The sequence below is a fragment of the Sinohyriopsis cumingii genome, chromosome 19, assembly GCF_028554795.1.
Source record: "Sinohyriopsis cumingii isolate HCF-2022 chromosome 19, ASM2855479v2, whole genome shotgun sequence".
Lineage (NCBI taxonomy): Eukaryota > Metazoa > Mollusca > Bivalvia > Unionida > Unionidae > Sinohyriopsis > Sinohyriopsis cumingii.
In genome coordinates, this window is record NC_142979.1 from 47,331,351 (window position 1) to 47,346,618 (window position 15,268).

Genomic DNA, 15,268 nt, shown 5'->3' on the forward strand with positions numbered 1-15,268 from the left:
TGTTTTACTGGTCATCACATAAGTCCCCTTTCCGTGCACTGTTTTATCTTTAAGTTTGGGTTTTGGATAGTAAAGGTGAGTGTTAGATTGTAATTTCGTTTGTTAGTGACCATCACTTAACTCCCCTTTATTTCATCCGTTTTCATAGTAAGGGTGAGTGCTTGGTTGTAAAGGTGTGTGTTGGATTGTAATTATATGCGTTGTTGACCATTATATAACTAACCTTTCCCGTTTCCCTCAACCGTTTATTTGTATGTGCTGGTGTTTGTCTTTAAGAAAGCGCGTGTGTCTGAAAAAATGGGCATTAGTCGTCATAGTTCACTACCATACGAACCCCTTACACGTGCGTTTATATGTGTGTGCGTTTGTTGTTAAGAACGCTAGTGACTATTACCTATCCCATAAGTTCATTCATCCGTTTGTTTGTATGTTTATGTTTTTAATTGTAAATTACGTATTAACTGGTAGGGATTGTGGAATGTAGTAACTGTTGATAATTAGATGAGTCTTTTTGCCTCTCTTCGTCCTATTTGTTCGACCCTATTACCAATTCAATAGAAGGCTATAATGACACTGATGTTAACGTTCTCAGCGATTGAAAACAACAATATACTTTATGTTTGCTGTTTAAACTTACTTGACACCTTACAAAAATTTAGATTTTGAGAGTCTGTATTTCAAAATTGTAGCAGTGCCAACTGTCGTATTCCCCACTAATGACGTGAAGAAATACAACATAAGCAGCGAGAATGACAATATACTTTAAATTTGCTGTTTAAAAGTACACGACACCTTACACTGACTTTAGAATTTGAGAGTTTGTCTTTTTACGAAGTGTAACAATACCTGTTGTCTCGTTCTCCAATAAATACGTGAAAAATTAAACAGAAGCAACCATTGGAAACAACAATGTACTTCATATCTGGTATTTAAAAGTACACCTTATGCCTAAGTTTGAACCTGCGAGTTTGTACTTTTATAAAGTGTATACAATGTTTTTGCTAAAATGGAATAAGATCCACTTTCCTATTACTCTACGCAATATAATCGTGATTTCTATCTCTGTACAATAGTGATATTTGGCAAACTGCATCATGTCTTGCCTGGACGTTGTTAAAATATGTTAGCCGATCAAAACAGGTGTTGGTCACTGAAAGCAGGTATTAATCAGTCAAAATGAGTCTCGTTCAGTCGATACAGGTGTTGGTCAGCCACAAAAGGTCTTGGTCAGTCAGAATAGGTGATGACCAGTATGAATATTAGATACTCGATCAAATTAGGCGTTGGTCAGTCAGAGTAGGTATTGGTCCGTACAAATATTGATTGGTCAGTCGCAATAGATATGGGTCAGTCAGAATAGGAGGGTGACAACAGGACGTGGTCAGTCACAATCGGTGTTCGTAAGTCACAAGAAGTGTTTGGCCTGCCAAAGTCGTAATGTTAAAAGTTATGTAAGCGCCATTCTGTCCCCCTCCCCCCACATTAAACTGGCTTAATGCCAATAACGGCCCAAACGTAATCTTAGTTTACATTGTAACATTTATGGTTATTTTCTCTAAATTCCTCTGTCGACGTTAATGGTTAAATAATATCATCCCAGTGTCGTTAGTCATGATTAAATGCCCATATTTATTTATGTATTTTAATTAATTGATCAATTATTTTGATTTTTCACATGCCAGGGCCGGATAGGGGTGGGGTGGGTCTGGGGTGTGGATACACACAAACGTATAGTCACTTGTCGCTTGAAACTTGACGATCGTTTTATTTTTGCGCACTTACACTGAGTATTATGCACACTTCCAGTAAATAGACACACAGAGCTTTGCTTTGGTGCCCTTTCGAGAAAAGTCAGGGCCCTTTTGAAATTCTGGGACCCGCCCCAACACAAAAAAAAAACAACAACTAAAAGCACAAAAAAAAAACACTTTTCCTGATCCGGCCCTGACATGCTTTTGTTTAAAACAGTTGTACCACAGTATGTATAGTGTTCTACAGTATGGATCCTACCGTAGTTTTATCCATGTTTTTGTAATATGAAACGGTGATGTCTTAAGAGTCTTCCATGTGTAAATGTTATCCGCTACTTCCTCGTCGCCCAGAAGATCTCACGCTACATACATATCATATTACTGATGAAATTCAAGTTAGAACACAGTTTCTACCCCACAAATAATGCAAAGCTGACAAATTGGTGTAATTACACTTACCTTAGTAATGTATTAATTTCGAAGAGAAATTTACACCGACCACGTGATTAACGTTAGACAAACGACGACGCCATATTGATATGGCCGGTAAATTTACGTTTGGATAACACGTTGTACAAGAGGTAATTTTCCAGCACCTCTTGAATACTTCTGCAGCTACAAGTTCAGTTTAAATTATTGTAATTTAGTCGTTTTGATCTTAAGCTTTGATATTTCTGTCGCACACTTAGCAAGGTTGGCATATAGTTTGCAGTTGCAGTACTTCGTTACAAAAGAAATTAAGTATATCGGTCAATCTGTATAGGGCAGAGGGTCCAATCTGTAACAGTATATATTATGGCAATATGTTTGATTGTTACATTTTGGACACCCATCCGTCGGTCCATTCTCTTGATTTCTTTTTTAACGAGCCCCTGTGGTTGAACCTTGGTATTTCAGAGTACAATAGTCTGTAGTCCTACTATGTAAGACATTGCACATGTTGGTTTTGTTCTAGTGCTGTGTCTTACTATCCAAATAACGGCATTGTATAGCATGTTCCGATGTCGTTGAGATCGGAACGAGTAGTCAAAGTTTCAGGAATATCTCTCACATTTGGCAGCATATGTCGACACTCTTCCACTAATTTATGTGTAATTAATATACTTACTGTGCTGTCTTTATCCTGGCGGACTGAAAATATGACATAGCAAATGGGCGCATTTTCATGTAACGTTGACATGCATTTGATTTTGTTGCAATGCGACGGTAGTTGAGGTATGCCGAAGTATGTTTAAGTAGGTTCATGTTAGGGATATGTTTCTTGAACGAAATGAAATGTTTCTTACAGTAACAATATGCATAATATATTTTTATTTGTTTCATTAAAGAATAATATTTTCAACTTAACCCAATTTTGGCATTCATGGCTTTCATCGCTTTCCAGTCAACTGAAATATATGCCAACAAAAATTGAAAATGGGTCCATTTCTTTTGTGAGAATTTGAATTTATTAGAGAAAATACATCAGAGTAAGTAAAGTCTGACTAAAACATTATGACTTTACTTTGTAGAAGAGCACCGTTATTTTAGTTGCCAGTTGTGTGAGATATTCCTGAAAATTTGATTTTCGTTACTATGTTAGTCAACATCAAAACACACTACACAGCGCTGTAAGTTAGGCAGTAAGACTTTGACGCCCAAAACATAAATATCAGCATCAAGGTTTTACATGTAGGACTAAGGAGTCTGATGTTTTATCAATAAAGTACAATGAATTGCCAAAAGACTGAAAAGCTACACATATCCATTTAGTCCAAGTTTCCTCTGACCCTTGCCACCCCATTTTTGATATTTGGACGTTTATGTTGGGGTGTGGGGTCAGAGTTCATTCCCTATTGAAAAGTTGGAATTCGCCGACACCATTTGGTGTCGGCACAGGGTATATGCTTATTAGCTGGCCTAACAAACTTAAACTTTTACAGAGATATATCTACATGAAATCAATAGGAATATGATTTATTTTCTCAGATATTGTGAGTAGAGCATTTGTTATATCTTTGATCCACTGACAGACTAACCGAAACATTATAGTGTTGATGAAATTTGACCTGGACACCATTTGCATTCAGAGTCACATGACTACAAAAAAATCTTGCGACCTACATGTCAATGACATCTGAGTTCAAATAGTCACATGATATTAACAATAAAGCATTTCTAGTGTTGCTGCAGGAAAACAAATCAAACATACAAATGAAAGTCACATACTATTTACAGAAAAATGAAAGAACATAAACTTCTAAAAATATTTGTTCTGAAAACTATGGCCAGAAATCTGTAAATGTTGCAGCAACTTGGAAAAAACCATATTCAATAAGCAGAGAACACGGGTCAATGCAGTAGTCACATGATACCAACAAATACATTGCAGACACGTGCTTAGTACTTAAAGAATCTGGTTTTCTCCACCTTGCTGCAATACCAACAGGTTTCTAGTCGTTGTTCTCAAAATAAATATGTTGGGAATTAAGTGTGCATTATATTTATGTACAAGTACAATGTGACCCCGCTATAACACGGTAGTTGGGAGCCATAAAACCCGACCACATTATATACCAAACTGTTTATATGCAACCAAGTCAGCTAGCTGAAGAAAATGTACCCCCCCCCCCCAACAAAAAAAATGTGGGGGGTGTGGGTAGTAAATGTGGGCGGTAAAATATGTGCTTTGTCGGCACAGTTACCATCTTGAATTGATGCATATTAAATGAGAAATACACCTGTAGTGAAAACAGAGAAGACATAATAGTTTATGTTATTTAGAGAACCATGAATTGGTACATATACGTGAATCCTTTTTATATATAAATGTCTAATGTATAGCATGAATAGAGTATCAACACCGTGTACTCACCTGCGAACCTCATCATATACATTAAATCCACAATACAAGTGATTCCATTGAAAATATGCACACACATCTTTAAAATATTCATTATTTTTGTAACAGGCCAGATTGGTCTGAATTCAGTGGAAAAACATAGCACAATCATGTAACAAATGACGAAGCACATTTACTTTAAAGTATATTCCAAGTCGGTAAAAGTTAGTTTGCGTTTTAAGCTGCCATTGGCATAACTTTTTCCCTACAAAAGGAAACTTTCACAGCACAGTTAACGTGTTCCAGTCACGTTGGAAAATGCAAAAATCTATCAGATTAAATTAAGTTTTATTTAAGTTTGGTACTGACTTCCTTTGAGGAAAAGTTCTTTGCTGTTACTGAAAGATTGTAGTCGGCTTTCTTTATTGAAGGGTGCATGCGCTATTGAAGTCACCGCTAAAGGACAGCTTTGGAGAACCAAACGAATGCCCATTTCATATTGTGGTGGCAACATCAAATAATTGTATTGCATGATTGAGACTGGTATTTTTTCCATCTGCTGAGTACGTTTTCATAACAGTCGGTGCTTCAAAGGTAATCTGTTTCCTTTGAAATTTCAGCAAAGTATTTTATCAGGGTACATTTATAAAAAGGAATTGGCCTTCGTTTACACTATTCTAGTTACTGTCCCACCATGCCTACTGAATAAACCAGTAAGTAAGATGGTTTTTTTTTTTTTTTTACATTATTGGTAGCAGCGTGATGCTGCATTCCACACGTGTCTGAAAATTAACAAAGGGTCAATGGACGATAGAGACGCATGTGTTCTGATGACAGGGATTATTACAGAAAACGTGAGCGTTCTGAAGGATTTAATTCTGAGTGAAATGAAGAGGAATTTTACATACCATCCACATACAAATGTCAGTCTTTGTAAATATAGTAATTACTAACGAGCGGCCGAAAATCCAATGAAAGATAGATTACAAGACAGTGCCTCGTCCGGTTGATCTCCGTTACCAGAAATGTCAACAACAAAAAAAGCAGATATTTCACAACATACAGAACTCATGCTAGATGTCATGATAAGTGGATTATGATATAACAATGCACTGTTTAGATGGTTTGTCAGTATGGACAAAGAATTTATGTAACAATAGATAAATTTCAGTGCATTTTATATCCAGTTTGCGGCTTCCTTTCATGGGGCCTCTGAATTTCTGCACTCCAAACCAGTGGTTGTATATAAAAGTTTACACAGCCAACAGTGTCGCCAAGAAATAAAAAAAAACACATGGTATGTTTTGCAGCCAATAAGGAACAACAATTCAAGTTAGCGACATTGGCGAAGACCTACACGATCCCAGAATAAACTTTTTATGCATTTTTTTTTCTTCTTACTTTTAACAAGAAAAATACATATAAGATTTCAGGAGCCAAGCCACAATCGTTTTGTATTATTCATTTGCAATCTCTTCACCAAAACGATAAGCAACTTTTTACATTTTTTCGTACTTTTTAAGAATTTTTTTGTGCGCAAGAAATATACATGTATATGAAATTTCGGGAGCCACGCCACAACCACGTTATATCCAAATTCACTTTATAACGGAGCGCGCTATAGCGGGGTCACACTGTATTACATGACTTTTAATTAATGTTTTCGAATTCTATGTACAACAACTTTCGAAATGGTATTTTGTTGATATCATGTGGTTATTGGACCTCTGAGTCATTGACATGTAGGTCGCTAGATTTGTGTAGTCATGTGACTTGGAATGCAACTGGCGAGTTCAAGGTCAAATTTCATCAACACTGTAGTTACATCCCATCTGTCAGAGGATTAAAGATATAATGAATGCTATATTCGCTATTTCTGAGAAAATAAATCATATTCCTATCGATTTCATGCAGATATATATATCTCGATGAATGGTCGTTATAGTTTGCTAGGCCGGCTAGTAAGCGGCTACCCTATGTCGACACCAGATGGTGTTGGCAAATTCCAACTTGTTGATAGGGAATGGACTTTGACCCTACACCCCAACATAAACGTAAGAATATCAAAAATGGGGTGGCAAGAGTCAGAGGAAACTCTTGACTAATATCCGTTCAAAATACATTAACGTACCAATGCATAACTCTCGGATGACCATCGCATGAATCTAATCCACCGAATTAACCTTTATTTTAACCATTATGGTCACATTCTTTCTACAGGATTTCAGATTGTATCATATGATAATTTTATATAAATTTCCTGAACAGAAATATCTAGTTAAAGTTAGGATAGCAGAAATGACAGTTGATGACATCACATTTCCAATATTAAAACAGACAGATGCTGGATTCAGTAGTATTAAAAGATAATAAAGACTCTGCTCCATGATCAGTATGAGTATTAGACCTTAATGCAGGGTAGAATTTGGTGAAATAGGCTACTTCTGTCAGAACGAAACTATGGGCACTGAGGAAAATGACCATGATGTTGCATCACATGGTTGCTGTTTAAGATATAGTTGTAATTTGATACTTAAAGTAACTGGGTCAGATTCTCCCATATCCAAACTGAAGGCCAAACACTTTATTCAGAACTCTCTTGACTTTGGATGATAAGACTTATGACTATGAAGGCTTTAGCAAGTGATATGTAGGCTCCTGTATCAATCTATGCAATATTTATTTTTAAAATTTATCAAATTCGGATGATATAGTAAAAGAGATGTTGACCGTTTGGAGCTTGAAAAGTAAGTCCTATGGATCATATGTTGATAGTTTCCAGTTGGACGATTTTGTCCGTTCATGAAACAAAGATTGACAGAGAAGTTAAGAATGAAGTAACTGTTTTCTATGTAACATTTCATTCCATTTAATCACAGAAATAGTTGAGGTTGTCCAATAGACGGGGGGGGGGGGGGGCAATTTTGCGTGAATCTTTCTGTCAAACTGTGTTGATTTTTCTGTAAATTACTGTACCAGCATACATCTGACGTATACTTTAGTGTCGCAAAAATAGCCCCAGTAGCACCAAATGAGATGTAGAAAACAAACCAGTTGATTGAAAGGTTGAGACGGTTTCTTACGGTTGGTAACACAGCTTCTCTAACTTGAGACGAATGAATTCTCAGGAATTTAAAGTATATTAAAATTTCTTCAGTGAAAAATAATTATACGGAGTTAAAGATCAGATTTTACTATTAAGCCATTTTATAGAAAACATAAGTACAAAAAGGTAAAATGGTTACAATTTGCTGAAAGTGATGTATACCACCAATGCTCTAAATTACACAGACAGGCCTATGCCTATAGGCAACATTTACACAACAGGTATTTTTTTGCTTTGTGGCTCACATACATCAACAGTGTACACAGTAACAGATGCTATGAGGGTAAAGGGTTATTATAAATGGGACAAAGAGGGAATTACAAAAGATTACATGGAGTACACAGAACAGTTAACACACAAAGTACGATTGACATCGAGATCAAAAACATGAAATTTTGACCCAGTGTTCTAGTTTAATTTGGAAACCAGTCAGAATGTGGAGTATTCTGTCATGTTTTCCCACCTTGTCTTAGTCACCTAGATGGACAATTTTATTTTGGCAAAGTTTACTAAGTTGATGTTTGAAACATGGATTCATTCAGTGATAACCCTCAGTCTTTCTGAACACAACACAAAGTAATTTTAACTGATTTTTAGAATTGCACAGTGTAGATATTATGACCAACAATATTAGTATTTTTTAAAATCTTTAAAATAAATGCTTTGTGTTCACTGAATGGACAAATACATAGGTTCTTATTTGTTGTTCTTTATAGATGTACCATGTAGATGTAAATCTACTTTTAATATGTTTGATGCTGCTTTTATTATCATTTCTGGCAGGAGGCCTTGGGCTTTGTAGGACTGCATAAATAAATAAATTAAAAAAATAAAATTTTACTTTCTTTTTTTCATTCATCTTTACTAAAATTTCCAATAACAAGGCAAAGATTTACCATCAGTTTAGTTTGGCAAGCATTAGAATGGTGTTGCAGCAGTTGCTTTTTCAGCAATGTGTTCTGAATATCTGCTTTGTTATCTTTTTTGCAGGTGACTGTACTTGACCAAGTTTCAGATAGATTTCAAAGCTGGTCATGGCCTATAATTATATTATAGGGCCAGGGGGCCAGCCCTTGATTCTTGGGCAGGTTCCCATTATTCAGCCCCTAATGCAGGTTTCAGTTTCCCAGCCAGTTGCTGTAACACAGCCCATGGTCCAGGCTACCCAACCCATGCCTCCACCACAGCCAAAGATCCCAGAGTACATGAAAGAAGAAAAGCTACAAGAGAAAGGTAAAGAGTTGTTTATTTGAACATCGATTTGTAGTGATTAAATCTCTTGGTTTGAACTTTGATTTGTCCCCATTTTTTGGTTGTTTTTTTTTTGTGTGGACATTTTTTAAGTGCAAGCAATTTAAGTCATACCAGATATTACAAATCCAGAATTTGTAGATAAGTGAATGCTTCCATCTCTGGATCATGAGTTCTTAGTATAAGGTGGTACTACTTGTATAGTCACAAGCATTAAAAATAATAGGGCGGTGATGTTAAGGGGGAAGGAAATATTCTGTTGAACAGGTTCCCATAGAGAGTAAATAAAATCCCTTTGGTTGCAGCTGGGGTGGGGGTGGGGGAGGCATATTGAGTATAAAACAAACCTTGGTGTCAAAACTGAAATCATTAAAAATTGGGCTTTCTCTGATGCTTAAAAAATGGTAAAGGAAAACACTGATGGAACTTGTTAGAAATATCTGTGCAACAGGGATTACAAGTGTTTAAAATAGCAGCTCCCCTATCCCCCTGCCCCAGTAAACTTTGAAAAAAAAAAGAGAGGAAAAAAGAAGCAGTACATCTAATGCTAAATTGATGGATGGTAAGATAGCTGCAAGAAATTCAAAGCTTGTGTAAACATCCATATTTATTCACAAGCATTTAGTGATGCCTTGATCATCTGTCTTCTCAGCCAAATTTAACTTTTATTTTTGGTCACTTGAATGATCTGATGGTAGGTTTTTGTGCCTTTTTAATGTGCATGTTCCATCCTTTTGATCAAATTAGTGTGTTCTTTGACCTCTGATGCACAGTTCATGGAGTTGCATGTGTTGGGACATATGTATTCCATAAACACATTTATAGTTTTCACTACTGAGCTCACCATAAGACCATCAGTTATAAGATTTCTCTAGCATGCAGAAACTTGCAATTTCACATTGTCTCATTTTATCTCAATTTTATAGCCAGAAAATGGCAGCAGCTGCAGTCCAAGCGGTATGCGGAGAAAAGAAAGTTTGGATTTGTGGATGCACAGAAGGAGGATATGCCCCCAGAGCATGTCAGGAAAATCATACATGATCACGGAGATATGACTAACAGAAAATTTAGACACGACAAGAGAGTGTATTTGGGGTAAGATTGATCATATCATTCTCAGTTTATGTTCGTAAATGTTTTATAAAGCACCTCATCAGCTGCAAGTTGTCTAACAAAATACCAATGTAATATGGATAATTACGTGTGTATTGAAGTTTGCATCATACCCCTGTACTAAAAAATTATATTGTTTGGGTGCAACATCTTACTTCCAGTAGTGTTGTGTAGTGTGTTCCCTGGACAACTGATGAGGCAACTAGAGGCCAAATTTTCAAGAATATCTCACACACTTGAAAACCCATGACACTGTTCCATTGATTAAAGTGAGGTTGTTTTAGGCAGATAATACTTACTGTGATGTCTTTTTCCTGATGGAATCAAAGCCTGACACAAGCAGATATATGCATTTTCAAGGTCTATTAACTTACATTTTAGTTGGTTTTATTGCATTTGGAGATGAAGAATGATGATGTCAGTAAAAGTAGGAGTAAGTTTCTGTAACGAAACAAAGAAAAACATTCTAATTGTTGTTGAAACTAATTAGATATCTCTATTTCGGCCAGCTTCTGCAGTCAGCAGCTACTGTCTCATTAAGTTCCCTTGTCAGTTGACCAAGAACATAGCACACAACACCGTTAGTACAAGTAGGACATCGCCCCAAACAACATAAATAATTGGGGTGGACGTCTTAACCTTGTAGGGCATTACACAATGTATCAGCAGGTCAGAGTGTACACTGTTCACTTAATTATGTGTAGAATGAACAGCATAACCCTGACCTGTCTCTGTATTAGGGCTGTTCCATTTAAACGTAGGGAAGGTGAATCATAAAAATTACTAGCCAGGGTAGTCTTGTTACTCAAAGAGTTCATAAGACAAGGATATACATTTTTTTTTGCATATGTGGGTGATTTTTACACATTAAAAAGCGTTGCCCAGGCCCCCAGTAAATTTTACTGGAACAGCCATTATATAATGGCTGATCTGGGTTAACATTTTATTTTAACATTTGTTAATATTTTATGAGTGCATTAAACATAGAAATGTACTAAATTAGAAGTGTGTATGCATAGATAGCTTTGTTTCATTAAAGAAATGTATCCCTATTTCTGCCAGCTTCTGCATTCTTTGGCTACTGTCACATCAAGCTCCTTTGTCAGTTGACTAAGGAACATACCATACAAAACCGTTTGTACTACAAGTAGGACATCACCCCAAAAAACAGCATAAATATCAGTGTAGACATCTTGACCTTGTAGGACATCACATAATGTGTCAGCAGGTCAGAGTGTACACTGTTCGCTTAATAATCATGTGTAGAATGAACAGTCTAACCCTGACCTGTCTCTGTATTAGAGCCGTTCCATTTAAACATACAAGGTACCCAGGGAAGATGCTTTATAAAAAAATATATGCCAGGATATTCTTGTTATGGTGGCGCTCTACAGTTTCATATTTTGCAAAGGGTTAGGATTTTAAAGGAAAAGAATTTCCCTGGCTTTCCTCACTGGTTATACTGGCTATTTAAAAAAGACCTTGTATATCATAGGTATAATTCAAAGAACCTTTAATTCCATTTATTTTGGTATATGATTGATGGGTGTAATATGGGTTATAGAGTATACAGCTTGGCCTTACTCCAGATGTTCACCTTTCAAAAAAGGGCTAGCTCCACTTGGTCATTTTCACTTCCTGAACTTCAGAGGTAAATTGTATAAAAAAGAGCCAATAACTTTTTTTACATTTTATATATTTGGTAATTCATTCATTGCCCTTTCAGAAGCTGGTATTGTCTAGTCTGGCAAAATTCATTTTCTCTATTTTAATAGCTGCTATGGATAGTGTACTTTAGACAAATTCAGGCTGATTTTTTAGCACAAGGGAGCATTCATTTTAGTTAGTAGTGTGTTTAAATCATGTACAATTTCCAAAAGTACAATATCCAAAGAAATATCATCCACATTACATTAATGTAGCACAGAGGTATGCCACCATTCTCTCCATTGTGCATGTTTTAAATGCAGACAACTTCACCTATACATCACTCTCTTAAAAGTTCATAATAACTGGTGAGCTCTCCCCTATGCAGATAGTTCATATGACAGTAATAACAAATTTAAATTGTATCTTTGGGTGATTACCCCATGTTAAAAGTGCTGCCCAGGTCCCAAGTAAATTTTACTGCAACATCTCATATGTAATGTCATTTCTAGGTTTGCACTCTTAGCATTATATGAGTGCATGTACTAAATGAGGTGTGTGGATATCAAAACATACCATGGACATTTTGGTTTGTGGGGTTTTCAGCACAAGTGTGGATATAATGAACGGGTCTTTTCTAGAACTGATATGAACAAGGGAAGTAATTTTCTGTACACATTAAGGCATGCAGATATGATTAGTATGAAGAAAACAATGAAAACTTGAGAGCACTTAAGTATTAGAGGGCCATATTGTTGGTTTCCCATGTCACTATGGTTTTATACATTTTTGTATTTTTCCATATCAGGGCTCTGAAGTACATGCCACATGCAGTACTGAAGTTGATGGAGAACATGCCCATGCCATGGGAACAGATTCGAGATGTCAAGGTGCTCTATCACATAACAGGAGCCATCACATTTATCAATGAAATTCCCTGGGTTATTGAGCCTGTCTACATTGCTCAGTGGGGGTAAGTCTAAAAAAATTGTTTTGTTCAATTATGTAAAAGCTTCATGCAGTAGCAGGAGGTTTTTCTTTTATCCCCAAATTAATGAAGTTTGGAGGGGATGTAGCATTTTGCATGTTCATAATGTCCATTCATTTGTGTTTATTCTCACATCATCGCTATTTTGGACCCTATTTCAGCAATAATTATGAAACTTCTTGTGGGGATGCATGTAAGGATGGCATCTCTGCAATACCAAAAGTAGGTTGCTGTGACTTGTTACACTTTTATTACTTGTATTTTCACCATTGTGCTTGTTACACCTTCATTATATTGGACCTAGTTAACCTATGCTCATGAAAATTGATATACGAGTTCATCTCAAGAAAGGTGCAGCAGTCCTGTACTTGAGGCATTGGACTGGTGACCAGAAGGGCAGTGGTTTGGTACGATGACATTACATCCAGGATGAGCTACTGTACATAGCTGTTCAGATTGGATTACCTGATGTCCAGGACTAGTCCAAAGCTTCATTTAAGCAATTGTGGCAATACAACCCTGTAGTGTTAACAGTTCTTGCAGATTCTTCTGTAATGTACCATGTACAATTATTTTCATTATGTTTATTTACTGCAGTTGATTGGTCACTAGATTTTCTTGTTATTGTCAGGTTTGTTTAGCTACAAGAAAAAAAGTTACCAGATATTTTATCCTAGTCTTCCACATAGATAGCTTGATACCTAGTCTTGAATCTATTTTAGCATTGCTGGAAGTGACATTTGGTTCATCCTTTGATTTTACCTTGATATAAACAACCAGTCATGGTTTGGTTTTGGTTTTTTGGTGTTTAACACCAATTTTCAGTACATGTTAGTATAGCTGTCAGTATTTTAGCAAACTTCTGCTAGGTACCTGTTGAACCAAATGATTGGTTACCTGGGTATCTTATCAAAGAGAAATTGTCTTAAATATGTGTAAATCTGAAGTTAAGTCCACATTGTTTTTAAATTCAGAGTATCCTATAAATGATTACCTAAATTCACCTGGTACAAAGTCCAACTTTTCATCCCCATTGCCTGATAAAATTGTAAAATCCTCCATCATAGATATTTCAGTATGCGTAAACAGAAAATTTGATCCACATTTTCATTTTTTGTATCTCTAGTCATTGTCTCCATGGTTTCAAATTCACCATCATACTGGGTTCACATTTAGGCAAGTTATTCTCTGATTGGATAAAATGGTACACACCTCCAGATAAATTAAAAGAATTGATCAAAACATGTCTAACTCATTCAAATGTACCAGTAATACAACAGTGAAAATTGTGCCCTAGCTAACATTCATTATTCATGTCGTAGTGTTGAGAGAGGGTATTTCTTGTGGTTCTCAATCAACTCCAGATCATAAAACCAGTAATTGATGTGGATGAATATTAGAGAACAAAGGGGTGCTGACATTACCCCGTTACCCAAAGCCAATATAAGGGTTTAGTTAACTAGCTTTGATTGTTGAAAGAAACTAAAGACCAATCCATCAATTATAATCAAAAAGAGACATAAAAAAACAGCTTGTTAAGAATGAACATGGGTAAATTGTTAACATTACATTTTGTTTTAAGCTGACATACTAAAATAAAAACAGATAGATGTTGATCTACAAGTAGCCATGTCTGTTCTGAATTTTAACCTATACTATGGATACTCTGTGATGATTATATGAAACAGCAATGTGAATATATGATAAGTATTTGTTTTATAAAGATTCATGGAACATTCAAGCTGTTAATATGGATTACATCCCTTTGTGGAATCAGTTATATCAGTGAGAAATATATATATATTGATTGCTGAAGTGTGTCAGATAAATGCAAGTTAAATATCAATGGTCCTATGGCGAAAATGAGATCAGGAAGAATTGGTTATGTAAAAGGGATGAATCAAGTAAAATCTGGTCATTTGTTTTGGTGGAGTTTTTATAGAAACAAACAATATGCTTTACGTAAGTACATTACACTATAGAGTATAAAGCTGAAGTGCTATGTGACCTGTGATTTGGGAACTCTTTAATTGTTTTCTTTTATTTCATGTTGGAGAAATTGGAAGAAACAAGCACACGCAAGTGCACACAAAATAATGATAAAGGTTGTAATATAAAAGCAGTCATTTTAGTTTATATTAATTTATTGACATGGTGAATGAACAGGAATTGGTACAGCCTTGCGACCTGTTTTTAATTTTGCTAATTACATCTCAGAATCATGGTATTAGCACAACTTAAAACAATTAAATAATATTATCCACACAGAAGTCAACTTGGAGTATAAGACTGAAGCCAGACTTCGGTTAAAAATGTATAGACTTTTACCTGCCTGGTTGTTGTTTCATTTATGTTTTTTCATTAGAATAAAATATGAAGATGAACTTCTTGAAAGTCTTGATTCCAAACAGGTTGACAAATAAGATTTGTCAAGTCCTAATTTGTTTGCAATGTCTCGGTTACATATTGTCTTGGGTACTTGATGTCTTACGAATGTTTGGGTGCAACATGTATTGAACCATTTTGAGGTAATTGGTAGCAGGCATGTGGGCCCCTATCAGATTACATATCCATTTATTGAATATTTTAAA

General features: G+C 35.7%; 1 protein-coding gene across 2 annotated transcripts in view; it reads left to right on the forward strand.

Moving 5' to 3' along the window:
- The first annotated feature begins 2,178 nt into the window (after nucleotides 1-2,178).
- The window catches only part of LOC149775650 (pre-mRNA-processing-splicing factor 8), an 86,220-nt gene continuing 73,130 nt past the window's right edge, over nucleotides 2,179-15,268 (forward strand). The window contains exons 1-4 of one of the 2 annotated variants that reach the window (XM_089944062.1): nucleotides 2,179-2,332; nucleotides 8,669-8,911; nucleotides 9,856-10,024; nucleotides 12,498-12,662. In XM_089944062.1, coding sequence (XP_089800188.1) covers nucleotides 8,713-8,911; nucleotides 9,856-10,024; nucleotides 12,498-12,662 — 533 coding nt within the window. In that variant the 5' untranslated portion in view covers nucleotides 2,179-2,332; nucleotides 8,669-8,712. Of the gene's footprint in view, nucleotides 2,373-8,668; nucleotides 8,912-9,855; nucleotides 10,025-12,497; nucleotides 12,663-15,268 lie in introns of both variants that reach the window. The other variant, XM_089944063.1, reaches the window with a different exon arrangement.